The following is a 21,162-nucleotide window of genomic DNA, read 5'->3' as shown; positions in this document are numbered from 1 at the left end:
TTGCATACTCATATGGTCGCCTACTTATGAGTACATACAATGTTACTTGTCACTGATATTATTCCCAAGGTAATTATAAACAACGTGGATTGAACACTACCAATCTTAATCCATAACATGATATTGTGAACAGCACTATAAGTACTGTCTATATTATAACCCCATATAAAATACTTCAAATGCCATTTCGGGAACAAAATCATATTTCGAAACATATGTTGCCCCCAGGCATGACGTCACAAACGCGTATTGACACAACTGTTCGTATTTACACAGAAACATTCGCAAAGAGATCCTCACACCGATCGTTCTTTGCAGAAATCTTATCTTTTATACGGTATAATATGTCTTATCTTGAAAATTTTATAAGGCTGGACATGATGTCATATTTTTGTATATTGAAATCAATAACCTCTATATGTCCATATTTAACGGAAACATTAAATGGTATAACCGTATTATATAACACCTTTCTTAATAATAATTGGACTACTCATGATTATATAGAATAGCGATCGGTGCTTAAATTGTTGGAGGTCAAACTATTTCATACAAAATTTAGAAACTTAGTTGAATATCAAGTTGTAATACAACTTGTTGTAATATAAATAACTGTTGTTATTTTGAATTGTTTAACCAACTTATATTATTAGACTAGAGAGAGACTATATTGATTTGTAACACTAAATACCTAACGATTTTTATATCGATTTGAATAGAGCAATTAGTCAGCAGAGAAACAGATGCTGCGAATGTTACATACATTCTATTGTATAAATTCACTACACAACAATTCACGAGAAGCTAATTCAATAGGACAACTTAGTCTGAACTTTAGTTTAGCGAACATCATATAGTTTCTCACAACGCTCATTGCTCATCGAACATGGTAGTTCCATCGACATTCTTAGATAATTGAATTCTCTAAGCCAGTATAACCTTTGTTACTATAAAATACAACCACTTATTATCAATGTAAATCAAATAGTATAATACTACACTTAAATCTCAAATTAAACACTAGATATGCTAGGAATTCTTTATCCGTAAAACTCTATAAGATGTTGAAATTATTATTCGAGACACGTGTCTTGTCTTTAATACTGAGCGCAGAATCCTGGAAGTTGAATGCATTTTAATGTACACAAATTATGTGAAAGCCACTAAAAGTTAAGCGTCTAAAAGATATTTAACTGAAAGGAATAACGAAATTTATGTATCTATAAGAAAGTAATAATGAAATCCCTTAATTTTATTTTTTAGTATATTACTCTTCATTTCTTATAGGACTTTTAAAATATCTTAAAAGCTTTAATATTTTGTTATGCAATTAAATTAAAAACCAACTTTCTGAAATACACACATTCCTTTGACCATTAAAATTTGATCCAACTTTAATAACTGCATTTCTTTTTAGATTACGTGGTGGCTTTACAACCCGCTGAGCAAAAGTTTTATACGCCAGATGTTACTACTTATGGTAAGTGATTGTAGTTTTATTTAATCTTGTATGAGTATTTAATATTTCACTTTTAAAGTAAAAGCCTTTCCACATCAAACAGCGTTTCATATAGAATCTTGTTGCAAACATAACATTTTAAATACGGCTATTTATATTGTTGTAGTGTGGGCAATAAATATGTTTGTATCGTTGAAATAAAACAATTACTTTATGATTTTTAATTTTATTTATTATTTTAAAATACATGTATTTTTATAGATACAATGCAGAACGTAATAGAGCAGTCCGTCCGTGACAACAACTGGCTACCGACTGTCGAATCGCGAGGTGCGCCCGCCGTTCAAGCCTCGCTCGCCATCCTTATACTACCCACTTTAATGCATATTTTAAATAATTTTAGCCCTCTAGTACTTCATAAACATTATATCCAAGATTCAAGATGATAAGTTAAGTCGAGTAGTTAATTCTATGTCAATTTAATGTGTAAATTATTAATTTGCGACAATAGTAAATTGTGTTTAATTTGGTAAAATAATTTTGTGCATTATAGTTCATTAAGCTACCCTCTATAATGGATACTGAAATCATAAATAACCAAATTTCTCACAACTTTTTCTTACATTGATTTTAATCTAAGAAACTCAACCCCATTGAAGCTTACTTAATTAATTTAACGACGTCAGCCACTCTACTGAATAAACGATGACTTAACTGAAATTCTATTGAGCTATATTGTGCCAAAGAAAGAACATTTCTAACAATGCTTAAATTTTCGTTAATTATGGGAAGACCATTTTGTTATTTAAGGGTAAGTACACGTTAAATTTCAGACCAGTCGTTTATAACGCTCTGTGTTCTAGCTTGCGATGGTTCATTCAAAATAATATAGTAAATAATGAAAACTGATTTCTAACTTCCACGTGGCCTATTTTCCCGTACCGTGTGCACTTACCCTTAAACATTTAAGTTTTTATAAAAGCACTCAATCGTATTAACCTGCCAATTATCATATATCAAAAATTATTGTATTTATAAAAAATCGAATTCTACAATAAGATATGATAAGTACCTACAATAAATACAATTTTATCTGTAGATTATGACGAGTATCCATACGTACAAAACAATGTGTAATCTTAACAAAGCATATCAATAATTTGTGTAAAATAGTAATTGTAAATAATAGTTATAAACAGCTGTATTATTGTGTATGTATTTAATTTCCTAAATTACTACATGTCAGAATCTAATAATTTAGAAATGTACACATGAATGATGCGTGTATTTTATAAAACAAACATTTAAAAGCTTTTCTGATACAGCATTCGATTTTCAAACAAAATACATAAAATACAAACCGCATGTACACATTGGAACATGAAAATTTATTAACCCTACTAACGTAACGCCAAACTACGCGCTTAACGAGAATGTTGCCAATAAAATAAATTCACACGACATGTGAATTCAACTGCTAAATCTATTGAGTATTATAAATAATTATTAGTCGTGTTTGATTGAGACCGTTCGAAATTAATGCAGTTAAAATATATAAATTTTATCCCTCACTTTTGTGTGCTTTAATTAATGAGTTGATTTAGTGTAAGTATATATATACAATTAATGTATATAAATCAAATCAATTTTATGATTTTAGTTTTTTATAGACCTCTCTCATGCTCCGTAGAATATTAAAATTTAATTCCAATTCATTTAAAATTTATGTTAGTGACAGCCAAAAAAGTTTTAGTTGTTGTCTACGCAAATTACAATATTACATGTACTTTTTTTGTACCTATGTTCGCTTGGAAATAACATCTAACGGAATACTATGCTCACAGTGTATTACATTTTAAAAATACCATACAATGAAATAATGTGAACCGATCAATAGTTTACTGCGCCTAAATTCGTTTAAATTAAGCGTTATTTAGTTATAGAGAATGTTATGTACATAATGAAGGTGAAATTTATAAATAAGCAATTTTATTACCCTGTTCTTTGTAGAATTAGTGTAAGTACTAGTCAAACAGAATGTAAATAATAATGATATCAATAAAATTGTTTAATAATAACCGTCTTTCAATTTCCTTGAAACAAATTGTAGACGTTGATTTAAATGCTTTTACTTTTTGACGTTAATTAATTAAGAAATGTAACATTTATTTTATGACTTTTTCGTAACATAATTTGCAAATACCGTACTTATATATTGTTAGTAAGTATTAGATATAAAATAAAAAAAATTTCCATGTATTGTAATTTGGCTAATTCCAATATTTAGGCACTAATCTTTCCATACCATTCCCATTTCACATTCATTCTTTGTGTGTGCAATAAATAATTAAATTTCATACAGTACATAGTTACTACCTACTGGACAAATTTGAATGTGATTATAGTAAGTATGATTTAGGTACTATTTAATATTTAGTCGGCCAATTGATACGGTCATTGCTCATATAACATATCAATAAGCTCTACTTTGCTCTACAATAGATTTACAGAAAGCAGTCTAATGAATACCAACGATGAAACGTCGAATTTCTAAGAAAATATCAAACCTCTAGTAAAGCTGAGTTGCATTATCGTAACTCTTTGACCTATACCTTCATGTCTAGATACTACGTTCCAAGAAACTACCTATGAATGTCTACCTCATATTATGCTAACATCAATAGAGCTTTCTTAACATTTAATATTTCTTCAAAACATACACGTTTACCAATCGTTATCTTGTTACAAGTAAAACATGAACATAAAGTATATTATAGATAAAACCGGCCAAGTCAGACTCGCGCTCGAAAGGTTCCGTACCTATATCTATAATAGAAAATAATTTATTGTATGTGGAACCACCTTAATATTTACTTTTTTTTTATTTTTAGTATTGTTTGTTAAAGCGACAACGGAAATACATAATTTATGAAAATTTCAGCTTTCTAGCTATCGCGGTTTATGAGATACATCCTGGAGACAGACAGCGGAGGCTTAGTAATAGGGTCCCGCTTTACCCTTTGGGTACGGAACCTTAAAAACAATGTTATCTCCCTAACAATAACATCATTAGAAAAATCATGTATCATTATTTCCAGCGGAGCCCAAAATCCAACTATTGCTACACGAATCACGTTATTTTAATATACATCGAGACCGTAATAAACAGTAAAAACAAATCCCATTAACGATTGTTTTTGTGCGCGCAACGGTATTTTCTGATTATATCAATTTAATTTGTACATAATCCGAACGAAAATCGGTTCAATGATTCTATTTGTATGAGTAGGTAGGTACTTACAAATATTGTTTGCGACGGTATTATGTATTGTTATTTCTGACAGATTTTACAAATTGTTTTAATACTATCTAATCATAAATTTTCATGCGATCTTCTTTTAAAAACTTTAAGTTTTCTAGATGTCAAAAACTTTGGTTTGGAAGTAGAGCATCCAACAAAGTTTTTTTATTGGTAATCTTTTTAACGCATTGTTTTCATTGTATTACCAATTTAGTTGAGGAATCCTTATTTGCATAAAGCAAACATTTTCCCATAGTGATTGCTAATTACGTAAAAATTATCAACAGAACAAATGAACGTTTCAGCTGCTGCCAACTATTAAACAGAAAGAAGAAATCAAATCGATGTATCTAAATCGGGATAAGAGTTTCATAGGTATTTATTATAGTAAAAAGATATTCCTTTATGTTCTTGGTACTTATTTATCATCAATTGGATATTGGAATAGAAGCCGCAAAATACAAAATTTTGTATCCTATAAGTTCAATAGTCTAGGTTTGAACGTCGGTTTGCGGCCGTCAATGTCGAGTCCAGCATGTCGGTTTGATGAATTAGACTACGAATTAAAATGGATAGCTAAGGTAACGAATTTAACCTGAAACGATTAAAAAATTCACAACAGAATAGTTCAAAGTAAACTTTGGTAATTAGTACAAAGCTGTTGATTAGAAAATTAATTTTAAACTTGTTAGTGAACCATATAGTTATTAGCTCTATCTATGTAAGTACTATTTGGTAATAAATTAAAATGCGTATGATATTATTTAAGCTTATATATTTTTGTTTTACTATTATATATAATACTAGCTGCTCCGCGAGGTTTCACCCCCGTGGCTCCACTCCTGTTGGTCGTAGCGTGATGTTATATAGCCTATAACCTTTCTCGATAAATGGGCTATCTAACACCGAAAGAATTTTTCAAATCGGACCAGTAGTTCCCGAGATTAGCGCGTTCAAACAAACAAACAAACAAACAAACAAACTCTTCAGCTTTATAATATTAGTATAGATTGTGAGGACCAACTTAGATGATTTGAATTGACGAATTATATCACAAAGAGTAAACCTATCTATTAAACTAGTTTCAGATGTCCAAAGCCGTAATTCAATTGGTTCAAATAGCCCTGCATTCACAGTAAACAGCAATTGCGCTAATAATACAAATCAAACACGAGGCTGTAAATTGAGTCTAATTATTTTCCAAGCTAATGTACTGTTAATATTGGGTATAAAGGCCACAGCAAAGCCCATATCAAACATCACGTCAAAGCTTATCAAGCGACCGTATGTATTAAGGTTTGTAAATTGTATATAAACTATGTCACGACCGCTGTCAGCTTCAGTATTAGTTGATGGTTAATTATACTATAAATTAGACGCATTACAATGATAATTCTGTTTTAATTCTTAATGAAAAGCAAATATATCGTGACATGAATTTTAATTAGTTTGGTGTTAACGAATAGAGGAGCTTTCACGGGAATTACGATATATTTAATGCATAGCACCTATGTAATGACAAAATACTTGAATATTTTAATAGTATTATTTGATTATTAAGCTATTGACTAGCTTCTATCGCGGGCCTTGAGCGCGGGGACCGAATCCAGAAATTCCGTAAAGAAAAAACCGCACGCTTCCCACTCCGACGGGCGCGGAGGTGTGGCTGGAAGGCATAGCATGCAATAGCTTTACCGCGGCAGTCGCCGAGTGCCACACGTCTCTTTTTTTATTTGTAATTACAACGTTTAATATAAAATTTGCAAAATGCATTTCAAATACAGAATGAGAATCTTTAGGTATAATATATTTCTAATAAAAAGAAACAGTATGTTATAGTATAAGGTGATCAATGAACAGGCTTCAGCTCTTTCAAGTCCGTCCGTTCATTTTTTTTCTATAGGTACATTAAAGTGTGTGCTGCGGAATCGATATAAAGAGAAATCGTAATTAATTCAACTTTCTTCTCTATTATTTAAAAATATAGCTTATAAATATCGATGCAGATTATTGTTAAGATATCCAATCGATGAATTAATTTAATAAAATATCCTCAATCTGTTATCAAATTGAAAATCTGCTAAATCTACATAATGTTCAACAAAAGTTTAGTAGAAAACTAAAGTAATTAGAATCAGTTACTTATATAAATGTAAATTTGAGAATGGGGTTTAAGAAGGTGACCCCACGCCTCCTTATTTATTGTCCAGCCCATGCCAATGACACACTCTTTGTAATGCAAATACACGGACAAAACAATTTAAATGTTAATTTATTTACCATGCCCGAAATTGGGCGTTTTCCCTATTTATTTACCCATGTAAATGGATAATTTTAAATCTCTGTCCACTTTACTTTCGCAGCCATTATAATAAACAGAATTTATTTCAAATATTATCTCTGTGTTCCGCGCTATTGGCATATATATAATATAAGTTACTTTTCTGCATAACTATGTATGTATTGATCAATTTGTAAATCATCAAAACAAAGTAACATTTGAAGACAAAAGGCTTTGTAAGCAATTTTACTCTACCGGGGCATAAAATATGAAAAAAATTGCTCTCAATTCTTTCAGCCCGGATTTGGAGGATTAGGGCTGTAGATTGAACAATCAGTAGCTTTTTTTATTTGCATTCATGTAATCAATATAAAAAAAATGTATTAGTACGAGAATATAACTAAAATAATAACTATAGTAGCGAATAAAAATATAGAGTTTTACACATCGCGGGACCATAAGCAACATTCAAATAAATGGGAACTGTTAACACAGCAAGCACGATGCTACGGCAGTTTACGTTTTCCAAGCCAAGTTTATTTTCGTGGTCGGCCATTATTGTAGACTTCAGCCCGCACCAAAACTTCCAAACATTTGGAAGTTCTTGCATCGATACATATTTATAAATAGCACGAACATAGTAAAGTAAAGGAACTTACTGTTGTCATGGTTTCAGACGTATACCTACCACAAGGGTAACCTATTAAAAACTCGAATTTCTATTACCCGAATCTTAAAACCCCGAAAACGGTTGTTAGAACTTTTAAAAGACAGATGTAATGAATGGCAAATTTTTAAAATTCCTTTTTTAATTTCCCAGATGAATCAATTTCCAGATGCACCAAAACCAGATTTTTAAAAAGTATTTTTTTGTTTCCCGTATTCTCATAATCCAGATCTCAATATACCAGATTCTCAGAATACTTTTTTTTGTTTCCCATAGTACCATTTTCCAAATAGACTATTGCCAAATTTTCATAATCTTTTTATTTGGTTCCCATATAATCGTATAACAGATAATCTATTGCCAGATTTTCATAATCTTTTTATTTGATTTCCATACAATCGTGATTATACTATTACTATCGACTGAAAATAAACATTGTCAGTAAGTAAATTTATTGTTTTACTTGTCCATTACAGACCGGTTTTAGTGTCAAAGTCGACTCAGTAGGTTAGGTTTGAACTACGACCCCCACGCCAGAACCGACTCGCTATTGTTTTACTTGCCCATTACAGAAAGGTTTAAGTATCAAATTCGACTCAGTAGGTTAGGTTAGGTTTGAACTGTGACCCCCCATGCACGAGCCGAGCGAGCGAAGCGAGCGTGCCGCGGCAGCGGCCGGCGAGTGCCAGAACCGACTCGCTATTGTTTTACTTGCCCATTACAGAAAGGTTTAAGTATCAAATTCGACTCAGTAGGTTAGGTTAGGTTTGAACTGTGACCCCCCATGCACGAGCCGAGCGAGCGAAGCGAGCGTGCCGCGGTAGCGGCCGGCGAGTGCCAGAACCGACTCGCTATTGTTTTACTTGCCCATTACAGAAAGGTTTAAGTATCAAATTCGACTCAGTAGGTTAGGTTAGGTTTGAACTGTGACCCTCCATGCACGAGCCGAGCGAGCGAAGCGAGCGTGCCGCGGCAGCGGCCGGCGAGTGCCAGAACCGACTCGCTATTGTTTTACTTGCCCATTACAGAAAGGTTAAAGTGTTAAAATCTATTCAGAAGGTTAGGTTAGGTTCGTGCTGCATCCCCCTGGAAGGATTACGTTTTGCTGGATATCGTTTATTGGAATTTCAAAAATCTGGACATTGTTTGTCTGGATATCAATTAACTGTATTTCAAAAATTTGTGTTTTAAAAATCTGGCTTTCGTGCATATGGATTACGGTCATCTGGATTTTGTGCATTTAGATTTCGTATGTCTGGAATTCATTCGTCTGGATTGTAAAACGTCGTACAAATAAAGAAATGGGCAAATTAAATTCGGAGTTGCGATTATATGGCAAACAAAACTTCGAAATTTTAAAATTCGGGGTTATGAAAAAATGTCCAAACGTTTTCTGGATTATGATATTCGGAATATTAAAATTCGAGATTAAGATAGGTAACCGTATAATCTACCTTATGTTCCAAAAGAATAGTTGGGACTTTATTTTATAATGTACTATTTGAGAAGCGTAAATAGTATTACGGCGGCTGATTCCCAAAAATAACAACGTGAATTTTGATTTGTGTATACTTTTTCTTGTGTTTTCAGCAATAACAAACAGGTCTTGTGGTGGTTCTCAAATAGTACATTATAAAATAAAGTCCCAACTATTCTTTTGGAACATAAGGTAGATTATACACAAGTTTATTTAAGCCAAAGCTCATTTTCTTAACCAACTGTAATCAACCTCACGGATCTACATTTCCACGTTGTTATAGTAGGCAGTAAATAATTGGACGAGTACGGAAATAACGCTTAAGTATCTTTTAATTGTATTCTCCTTGAATGTAAACAAATACCGACGCTAAACAAAAGGTTGCAGAGTTGAATCGGTAAATACAGCGATTATCTAAATTTAAGCGAGGTCGGTACACAAATTGCTTACAGCGGTTTAACTAATTTACAATTACGTGGTTCATACAATTCCCGAATGCATTTATATAAAGAAAAATCGATGTTAGTATAATTAAGTAGTTTTGTTCTCGTTAACTACGTGACGTGGAACCAGAAGCTTAGATAACAAATACCTATGTCTAATTTCAGACCACTATTGTACTGGGCAATTACAAGCCCAAGCATTTCTTTCTGAACTATGGATATGAATGTTTACTTTTCTTTACTTTGAACTGTTTGGTTAGCTATATATTACATTGATTGATTTTTAGTACTTAGAAAACAATAAGAACATTAATATAGAATAAACTGTTAAGTAATAACTGATATGTACTTTGTACTTTCTCATAAATGTCTTATTTAGAAAAACAAATAATTTTAATTAGAAAGATTTATTTATTTATTTATTTATTTATTACGCCAAACCAACAGTAAATACATATAAATTATTGCAAGCTTAAATCTAGAAGTATATAAATGGTAAGGATGTATCTACCAATTATAGGTAAGGACAATTCATTTAGAATATCATAAACTTACTTAAATTGTACCAACTAAATCGACATAGCGTTTCTTATGTTAATTTATTTTATGACTAACGTAACTATATTTAAAGTAATTAACAATATTTTTAGAAAAAATTGAATACGAATCAAAGCAAATATCCACCAAATTAGGCTGAGATGCACACAAAACATTAAACTCACTGCACATTCTATTTATTGGCGAGTTTTTACCAACATTGTTTCGATACAGAGGGAGATCAAAAACTCTAGATATAGGAAGACGGGGTATTTTACTAGGCACTGTAAACCTAATTTGCTCTAATATTTGTGGACATACAATAATACCTCTAATTATTTTGTATAAAAACAAGATATCCCTTTGTTGCCTACGATTACGAAAGATATTATATACTTTTTATTATGGATACATACGACTGGGTAATTGTGTCCTAACATTATAATTATATTGAAAAAACTTCTGCTTCTTGTGATATTGTAAACTAACACTAAATTCACGTAGCAAAAACAGCAAAAACACCGTTTTCAATGTTCACTAGTATTTCTAGGAAAACATATATATTTTATTTGTATTGATGTTTGTCGATACTTGTACTTTTTTGCCTTTTATATTAGTGCAATAATAATAATTAAGGTTTGTTTTAGCATTGCACAAGAAATATTCACAAGTTTATGCTTTTCACGTCAATACTGTTTCCTCATCACTTACCGGTATTATTTGCTCAAAATATATATGGCAAATATTTGAGATATTATAAAATGTTCACAATTTAATTTAATACTTCTAGGAAGGACGAGCGAGTTTTTAGCAAACATTTCAATTACTATTTGATTGCACTTTCTACGAAATAGTGTTGAAAAAAGCTTAACAAAGCCTAGCCAACTAGATAACTCTTTAAAACGTTCCTATTTTGATTTTACAATATCTTATTTTTATTATACAAATATTTGTATTTCAATCATTTAATATGAACTTCGCTAACAACTTCCTTATCAACGTTAGAACGGTTCGAAAGGAGTAATATAAAAGCAATCAGTTCAGTGGGTTACAGCATTATTATGTAAATATTATGTAGATAAGATATTGTCTTCATTTCGCGTGTTACCGCCGTGATATATGAGTGAAGATAAAATCTCTACTTTGTACCTGTCACTGCTATGTTCTTTGGGACATATACAAATGTACTCCAACCGTGATTGGAATACAGAATTGTAATCCCTTCCTAGAGATAAATACTGAAAAACAACGCGGAGTTTGCTAAATTATCATTTTTTATGCTGTGTTTAATTAGCATAGGTGATCAAGGATTTCATAAAGCAAAATAATACATTTATTTTACATAGTTTTATAACGATATGCCATTTATATTTGTATTTTCAGAAAGAAAAACTGTAACGAACAACCGTAATGAACAACCTGGAAGTAATTATTTAGGCTTCTTATAAGGTCCTTTAATTAAAAGTCAGTTTGTAAAGTAATGGGAAAGTAAGAGTTCCAATATATTAACTAATAAAATAAAAATATAAAACACCGTGCATACCTAATATGTTGTTTGGGTATGAAAATATATGAATATCAAATAACATGCGACTTTCCCCAACATATTTCAGAAGTATTTTTACTCCAAACATATCGCACTCATCAATTCAGGGCTCACTCCATTCAGATTAAAAATGAATACAAGTAAAATCCTGCTGCGTTAAGTCAAATACATTTGTATGTACTTTTTAGAGAGCACTTCATACTATATTCATGGACGCTCCCGATCGACTGGAATGCGAAATGAAATGGTATACTTGACTGACAGTTTGAGCTAAAATACTGTCGAGACTGATCCCAGCAGAGTGCGGACCTATGCTCACCTTTTTACGTCAATAATAAATACAAGTCCACCGCAGAGGGTTGCATAATTGTTCTATTTGTAGGCCCCCTTTGATAAGGGTCGATACCTGGTCACTGTTGTATTTATTCGCGGTCACTGTAAAATTAACGACTAATCTAACTTTTTGATTCTGTTGTTACCAGTGTTACAAGCGATGCAACTTCTTGTTATGTCAATCAATCAATCAATCATGAAACTATGGATTTACAGGCAGCTTATTTGAAATCATCCTTAAAGGGAAACTTATAACTTTTAATCAATGGATCTTTGAAGCTTTTGAACATTGAGTGGATTGTAGTCAACCTAGAATTCATTAATCATCAATATAAATACCTATCTAATTTAAATTTGTATTAATAGTTCGAATATCTGACAGGAACACGACAGGATGTATTTATTATTTCATACTTAACACAAATCAGTTAATTCCATTGTTAAATATATACATACTACTGGAATCCAACTTTATATTTGGGACACAGGATTCCGTGCCACAGTAAGTTACGCTCATCAAAATATACAAACATTAATATTTAAAATTATTACCTACAACAAAACATAGAGCTAAATTTATATTAAAAAACCTAATAATTAAATTTTATGCTAAATTGTAAGATGCACAGAGGCTATTGCTACACAAATTTCGTGTACGCTAGCCTTACAAGGGCCCTCACAGAGTGTTGTCTAAGATGCTTCGCCAAGCTAAACACGTGCCAAGTGCTCACTTTATTACTTCATTAGTAAATGCAAGCTATAAGAACATTAGTAGAAAATTGTGTTACAAGCTTAAAATCACTTTTTTGCAACCATTGGCTGAAATGAGAACGTCAAAGACGTTTCATGTTTTGCTATATTCAAAAGACTCAGTTCTAGCATAGTGGTTAAAATTATCAGATATACGCATATACCTATAAGAATATATGCATTTAACTGTATGAAAAACAAACAATAAGAAGTTTCGTTCTTTCGTTTTTCATATAAAGGATCCATCATCAAATTTTAATTGTGAACGAAACTTGAAATAATAAATATTGCCTCCAGTAATTCCATTCAAAAATTTAACTGACAATTTAACACAACTCAGGATTTCGTGAGAATTTCATCAACTGTAACACCTTGCTCGATTATACGGTTAACGCTCTTTGGTGCCCCAACACATGAAGCCGTGTAACATGTGGTCAATATATATAGGGGATTATGTGTGAATCGACTGTTAAACTTCCATTTATCTCACAACTATTTGTGACGCACAAGCATTACTTTTACAACACATTACAAAACCCATTCACAAGTCAAGGCTTCAGGATTTACGCTCGGAACTCTTAGAAAAAACATTCCCCTTTTAATGTACTTGAAATAGCCTACATTTCTTACCCGAAATAGTTTATTCAAGAGACCCATTTTAAGTTTAATTTGAAAGTGAAATTAGGGCACCTTGAAATCTCTTTTAATTAATTTGCCTTGTTTTTTTCCACTTAAAAGCGTAGTCAAAACAATGAGAAAGCAAAATTTACGAATGTTTTTGGCCGTACATATTTTTACTTTGATGTCGAGATTTACTTGTAAATATTTGCCAGTTATCGGATGTTTAACAACAAATATTAGTTTTATCAATCTTTGGGGCAGGTAAATACATTCATATTTTACTAAAATTCCATAGAAAAATGCAAATAGTAATCCAGGAAAACAAACGTCAAACTGTGCATAATTACTTCATATTATAAAGAAGAAGAATAACCATTTAACCCTAAAATAGTAGAAATTTTAAATACCTGCTACGCATATTCCGCTGTCTAGGTAAGTTTGGTAACGATTTTACATTTATAAACAGAGTTTAACAAGTTATTCATTAAAATATTATGGCAAATTTGGAACAACAATATTTTCGGGAAACAATAACTAATAAATTGGAACATTGTATAATTAACTCCCGAAACTAATCAAGAGACGGAAATTAATAGACTAACTGTTTGTATAATTTCCCTGTCAAAGTATAGATTACAGGGATTAGTGCGGTATACATACACAGTATTTGCTCTAAAATCATTTTCCAATATCCTTTATCCTAATAGCATTTGCGTACGTGACTTGCCTAAATATAACCTGATGTTAGAGACATTTCATACAACAGCAAGCCATTCATTATGGTATCTGATGACAAATTTGCATGTTTATTCGATTAACCTATTTATTTAGATTAACATTAGTATTGCACGCCTCATAAGCGAAGCGTTGAGGTGGGTACTACTGTCACTTCGCGCAAAACATCTGATTTTTCAAACTTAAAATGTCTTTATGTATCATACATTGCACTTGTAAGATAATACATACACACACATATTAAGAAAAAACACTATTTTTAACGTTCATGATATTTTTGATGTCATTTTTGTTATTTAAACTAGTTAAAAAACAGTTTAAAAAAGTTCTGTCTTGGACGTCCGTGTGTCTGTATGTGCGGAGGATTTTCTTGTTAACACGATAGCGACCGAAATACTTTACTAATCGAGTCTTTTTTTTTCTCTTACGCTTGAGTATGCTCAGGAATAGAACCCTTTCATTTTTCAGGGTCTGATTCGATGTGGTTTAATTGTTATTAAATAAACAAAAATAATAATTAATAAATATTTATTAAAAAAAAATTATGAGGCGTGCACTTTTGGATTTTCCAAATTATTTTTGGAATGTAATTTTTGATAATTTTAAAATGCATTTAACTTTTTCATGTGAATAATTCAAAAAACGTAAAAATCCACCAAAAACACATCGACGATAGGTGACAGCGTAAGCCATACAAATAAATAAACGTATTGTATTAATTCGGACGAATCATTGTAATTAAAACAAATCTTATTGAAACTGTAGAGCGGAATGTGATACTGGTTAATTTATATCCACGATACGTGCGCGCTCACTGGCCACCACTGGCCACCGTTCATTTATCTTATTCATTTTATAAAAGAGCGTAAACTCGGCCCCGTTTACGTTTTAATTTGACGGGTTTAATATGTCAGGTAATTTACGCGCTGGTGGAATGCTGATTAAATGCAGGAAGAAGCAATATCCACTTATCTCTTGTTTTTGAAAATACTGAGGCAATTAATTGTATTTGGATATGCGATGGCGAATGACTTTTAAACGAAATATGTTACGTAATTTAAATAAATGATTTCCTAATATAGATTTATACCACTAAAGACATATCTCTACATAGTATAAAACAAAGTCGCTTTCTCTGTCCTTATGTCCCTTTGTATGCTTAAATATATAGTAAAATTGATATAGTGATTCCAGAGGAAGGTTTTAGTATATAATTTATTAGGTTTTAGACAAAGCGGGCGAAGCCGTGGGCGGTAAGCTAGTTACATTATAAATAGCTCTCTGTATTTTATAAAAAAATTATATGATTGATAATTTTTGCATTAGAGAAAGGATTAGAAATAGCAATTGATATACTATGCTAGGCTAGGCTTATAAGCAGGGTGTTTAGCGATATAATCTCCATACAATAGCTAGTAAATATGCTTTGTAGAATATAGGTTAAAAATTATTATAAATAGTCTCGCCTCCACCGGCCTACCTCGCGGATTAACTCATGTGAAAATATGCTTTTAAATTTATCCAGTTTCCTTTCAACTTACCATTACATATTGCAGCGATAGAATATTTATAGCTCTTTGTATTTATTTGTTTAGTAAACTAATAAATTATTATGTATTGTTAAAGCAAAAATAATACCGAATGTACACACTTAAATTCTGAATTAAATTTTATGTAAATTAAGGTTATGATTGGATTATTGATATGCAAGCATTTTTTTCATATCTCACTAAAAGAACCTTATGTAGTGTGATTTATAACTTGATAACTATTTAGTTTTATAGTAGGTATTCAAATGCTTTATAAATTGATTTTTTTTTAAGAATTGAAAAAGGTAAAAAAGCGGGTTTGAATCCCAATTTCCTAATATTTACAGTACATTTTTAATACCCTCGATCTATGCCCTAAATTATAATGACTTAGTTATTCCCAAACTTAATAAGAGCGACTAAAAAACTTAATATTTTATAAATATACATATGTAGCTAATTAACGGAAAATTAATTTCATTAATTATGCGAGCATCAGTTTTCTTCATATCTATTGCATTTGTAAACATATTATTTTATGCGCGTTTTTGTTTGCTCAACTTTTCTTTAATTAGGTATGATATTGTATTCCATTAAATGCGTTACATGAAGTAATTGTGTACAATGTATATATTATTGCAACAAAGAAATATAAAATTAAATAAAAAACTGAGGACTGCACAATTTCTCTCGCTAATTTAATAAAAAAATATTATAAATCAGTAAATCGTGAATAACATAAATCCATTTATCGTTTAATGAGTAAAAACGAAATAAACGCTGTAAAATGTCATAATTAAAGTATCAATATTAATATACGCACCCTGCAAAGTCCAAAACGTGAGTCACTTACATAACTGGAGTATGCACAAACTATTCGTTAACCAGATTCAATCACTGGCCAGCATTAATCTGGAAGATTATAACAGCTCTAGCTCGACATATTATTTCGATTCCAATATATCCTACAATAAAACTTCGTTAAAATCCAATCTAACTCTAAATCAATTTGAAAATGCATCTTTGGAGATGCATTAATCAATAACTCGTTAATTAAAAACTACACTGAGTTAAATTCGCCCGTGATGCAAGCGAACTTTCCGAGACTTTACCGTCTTGCAACAGTTCCGGGTTAATTTCACGTTAGCCTTAAGCGGTTTAGTAGAGGGTTACGGTGCAGGTTGTATTTATAGCCTTGCTCGTTTAATGATGCCAGTATTGCCTAAAGTACCTTGAGAGTTTTCTCGTTTACAGAATAAACAGACTCGATTAAAAAAATACAGCTTCGAGTCTATTGAATGAAAAGACAGTGGGGCTGTATATAGATTGTTTATAGTGATGTGGTAAGCTTTGTTCCCGTGTTGATGTTGATAAAAGTAATCCCTCACTTCGGTCAGACGGTATCAGCAAAAGTTAGTTATTGGGCGTTGTGTGTAGGGTATATTTCGTGGTTTATTTATTCATCAACGTTATGCATTCTACTTTTACTTATTAAACTACTATGTGTAAGTAGCATAAGATACAATAAGAATTATTAAGTAACTAAATACTCATATTATAAAACATATATTTTTCTAAGCATACATTTTTCACGTCGACATTATAAGAAAGTTCGAACTGAACTAAGAAGACTATAATTTATGCAAGGATTTACTTTCATCTTCCTTCCTTTCGCGCAAAAACTAGCGCGATTTATGTCTCAATAAGATAACCTTAATGGCTTAGCGAAACGTATTTAGTTTTATTGAAAATGTATAAATAAATGTGCATTTTAAATAAGTTTAATAACATAGATTATAGGAAGTAAATTTCTTGAAAGGGTTCTGTAATATGGTTTTTCCCTTTTAACAATTTGTAATTTTAAGTTGTACAACACTTTGACGATATGAATTTTAGATAAAATCAAAATATGTTCATTATAAAAAGGGAATATATTATCATGATAATCATAATCAAACAAAATTTCAATTACAAGTCAAATTATGATATTCGACAGAATTAAAAATGTAAGCTGTAATTCTCAATTGAAACTTCTCAGCAACTCATAAAAAAGTTATTAATTAATTGATACTTTATACCAAACAAAAATAATTCCACATGAAATAATTACTATCTGCGTTGAAACCGCATTGCGTACGAGTAATAAAGAATGTTGTAAGGGTTCCGTAGCCAAATGAAAGACAAACCTATGTAATTACATATTGTATAATCCACTACGTACAGTAGGCATGGACGTATAAAAAAAGACGGACGCCGTATTACGAACAAACAACGTGAAGCCACCATAGTAAGCTAGCGATCGTGTAAAGACAATAAACACGCACACACTCTCACCATAGTAATCTAGTCGGCCGCCATTACGTCGTGAACTAGCGACTGATTAACTGCGTCACTGTTTCAAAAAAAATATTTAAAATGCCGTCTTGCGTGGTTAAATGGTGTCGCAACAGTACAATTTTAAATAACAAAACACAAGGGATTACATTCCACAGGGAAGCAAGTTATTTCTTTTATGTTTTAATGACAAAATTATTACGGCAAAATTTATAGAAAAAAATACAGCCGCCATTGACATCAACACAGCTGTTGCCATGGCAACATGGCACACACACAAGGATGTTTCGCCGCCATTACTAGGCTTCACTCAATGTTTAGGCGATATACCGTCCGTCTTTTTTTATACGTCCATGACAGTAGGTATACAATAGAAAAATATAACAACTTTAAAAGTTATATTCTAGCAAAAATTCTACTTCCCTATTGTATGCATAAGCATATAGTATAAACTATACTACTCTTATTAATTTGTCTTTAGCTATGGAAGGTGATAATAACGTATTTACACTATGGCAAACATGGTACTAATGGCACTGTTATTATTAAAAAAAATGAAATCATTGTTTCATCTACGGAACCCTTTCCTCAGCACAATTTTACACGTACCCGTTTAATTAATTTTTCAATAATACAGACAACAAACTTTGCTCTTCATTAAATAGAATTTTAATTACAAAATGCTGAGTGTTTTCATTGGATCACTCTTGCATTGTAACATCCTGATATTGATGTGTCTGGCCTATTGTTGATATTTTAATTGATTGAAACCATCCTTAAAATTTACATATTAAACAGCACGGAAGAGCGTGGACCTTTTGTTTCATGCATTTCATTGCACATCAATTATTCATGCGTCATTTTTTGAGCCAGATTTTATTTTTACTGGGTATGATTTTACTTTTATTTACTGTCTATTTCTTGAAACATAATATTAACTTAAATATGTTTTTTAGCTTGAATTCTTGATGATATCTGAATGATTATTGGCAATAGATATCGGAAAATTGTACACAACCAACGACCCGCTATTCGAATGTAATGGTATTTTTTTTTCTTTTCATAGACATGAATCATTCTCGTAGGTAGGTAGATAAGACAACCTTTTACAACGTCATACAAATAAATATTTCCTTCTTTAAGCAAGAACTTTGAATTTCTAATGGGAAAGTCTCTAGAATATTAAAGTGAAAAAAAATATTTTTAATTTTTATAAAAGCTTAGTTAGTCCCAATGCTTAAGCACTCGCAAGCAATTCAGTTTACAAGTGTGTAAACCTTTGGAGTTATCTTTTAAACACTTTGCTTATTAAACTTTAGTGAAATTTCTTGTCATATTAAAATTCCTCAGATAAGAGTGGACATCGTCTTGAGTACTCTGAGCTCGTTCCATTAGGACACCCTCTTTCATACCTTTAAGAGTGCTTGATGCTTCAGAAGGCCGGATTTTCACGGGTAGTGAGTTTCTATACAGAGACCCGAATACTTGCACACTTATTGAATTTTAGGGTCTCAGAACTTGAAGACATTCTTAGTGGATAAGTCTCGTTAGGGTAGTTCGTTGATAATTACTGCAATACCTAGTGGTGTAAAACCTTTTGCGTCTTATTTTTACTGATATTAATAGGTTTTTGCAAATGTTTCATAATTAAAAATCAATATCAATTACCCTTAGTTTTATTAAGTGCATAATGAAGACAGAAGCGCATTAATAAGACTATCACGTTTATCTTATCTTGGATTTGTTAGTGGAAATAATTTACCAAAGTTATGATTTTGTAGATTCATTTACTTAAACGTGGCTGTGGAATTAAGCTTGGATTTCATAGGAATTGAGCCGTACCTTATCCTCGTATTTATAATTGCGCGTGGTTGACGATTATTTATAGAAAGGGTCTAATAGTGATCCATCGCCACCCTATTTCGACCCAAATTTATGATCGATCGTCATATAATAACCAATCGATAAACCTCTATCCCAAAAATGTGCATGTCAAGATACACAAGTGGCTTGCTAAAGCCATAGCGATACGACAGTCATACCAAAAAGGCATCAAAGAATTGAATTGGAGTTGGAAAATGTCAGTTGTCAGTTTCTACACGCGATCTACGTCCACCAAAATACACCGGCTCAGTTTGATTTTCTGATTTACCTATGTTGCTGTTTTCCGTGTCGTATTTAGTCGAGTAATGTGTTAGTCTCAGTAAATTCAGTTCTCTCTCGGTTATTTTAGATTCGCAAATCTCTATTCAACATTGCGTTCAAGACTCTCAATGTAATCGATAGTAAAACAACATTTTACTTTATTTAGGATTGCAGCTCACAAAAACGTACGTCATTCAATTTAAATAAAATACGATTGCAAACATAACTCAGTCAACCAGCTAGTCGTGTTCATAAAAATTTAACGGAAGGCTAATAAAAGTCAAGATAAAACGTCTGCAAAAAAATGTTCATAACTTCTTTGATGTTAACAGAAATATAAAAATATTTCCTTATATTTCTTCAATATTTAATGATCATCGACATAACTCCTTCCAAAGAAAGATTATTCAAATAACAGAAATTACTATGTAAACGAGAAATACAAGCAATAAGTACCTAAAAGAATTTTCCGCACGATTAATATAGGTACTTATAATACTTAACTTTCATTTTGGTCTCTCATGGCATCAAAATTCTTCTCTTTATTGAAACTACTTGGAAAGAATTACGAATAAATGAAATAACTTAGGTATTATTTTAAACTCTATCATGTTATTTACAGCTTTTACTCCAAAGTGCCTTAGGCTTATAACAGTATGTATATCATTAATTAATTAGTATTCAACTACTGATAGCATTGCTCATGAATGTGTGAATTAACAGGACGCGTATAGGCATACCTCTATTACATGATAAATCATTAAATTAAAGCAACAAACATGGTGCTCACCTAATCTATTGTTATCGTCTCAAATCTCGCTCGAGGGACTTTTACTTCTCTCTTATAAATGTTTTATATTATAGCTATTATGAATAGTTAGCATGTAATAATATTAAAGAATGATCCTTCATTAGTGAATTTTTATTTAAATAAATTATAGGGCGTAATATATTGAACTATATTCTTCCTACGTACGACGCAAACAATAAAACGTAAATGCAGT

At 31.4% G+C, this 21,162-nt stretch overlaps 1 protein-coding gene across 1 annotated transcript in view; it reads left to right on the top strand.

Annotated features, from left to right (window-relative positions):
• Positions 1 to 2,283, top strand: part of LOC149479976 (protein amalgam-like) — a 68,764-nt gene extending 66,481 nt beyond the window's left edge. Inside the window, exons 10-11 of the mRNA XM_089707251.1 lie at positions 1,418 to 1,480; positions 1,721 to 2,283. Of these exons, the coding sequence (XP_089563377.1) occupies positions 1,418 to 1,480; positions 1,721 to 1,905 (248 nt within the window). The 3' untranslated portion in view covers positions 1,906 to 2,283. The remainder of the gene's footprint in view (positions 1 to 1,417; positions 1,481 to 1,720) is intronic.
• The last annotated feature ends 18,879 nt before the right edge of the window (positions 2,284 to 21,162 follow it).

Source organism: Colias philodice, chromosome 19, assembly GCF_061535455.1.
Source record: "Colias philodice isolate Cphi_HAF_F1 chromosome 19, ilColPhil1 Martin Lab GWU primary, whole genome shotgun sequence".
In the NCBI taxonomy this organism is placed as follows: Eukaryota; Metazoa; Arthropoda; class Insecta; order Lepidoptera; family Pieridae; genus Colias; species Colias philodice.
Note: the sequence above shows the minus strand (reverse complement) of the source record. Positions and strands in the feature narration are given on the sequence as shown.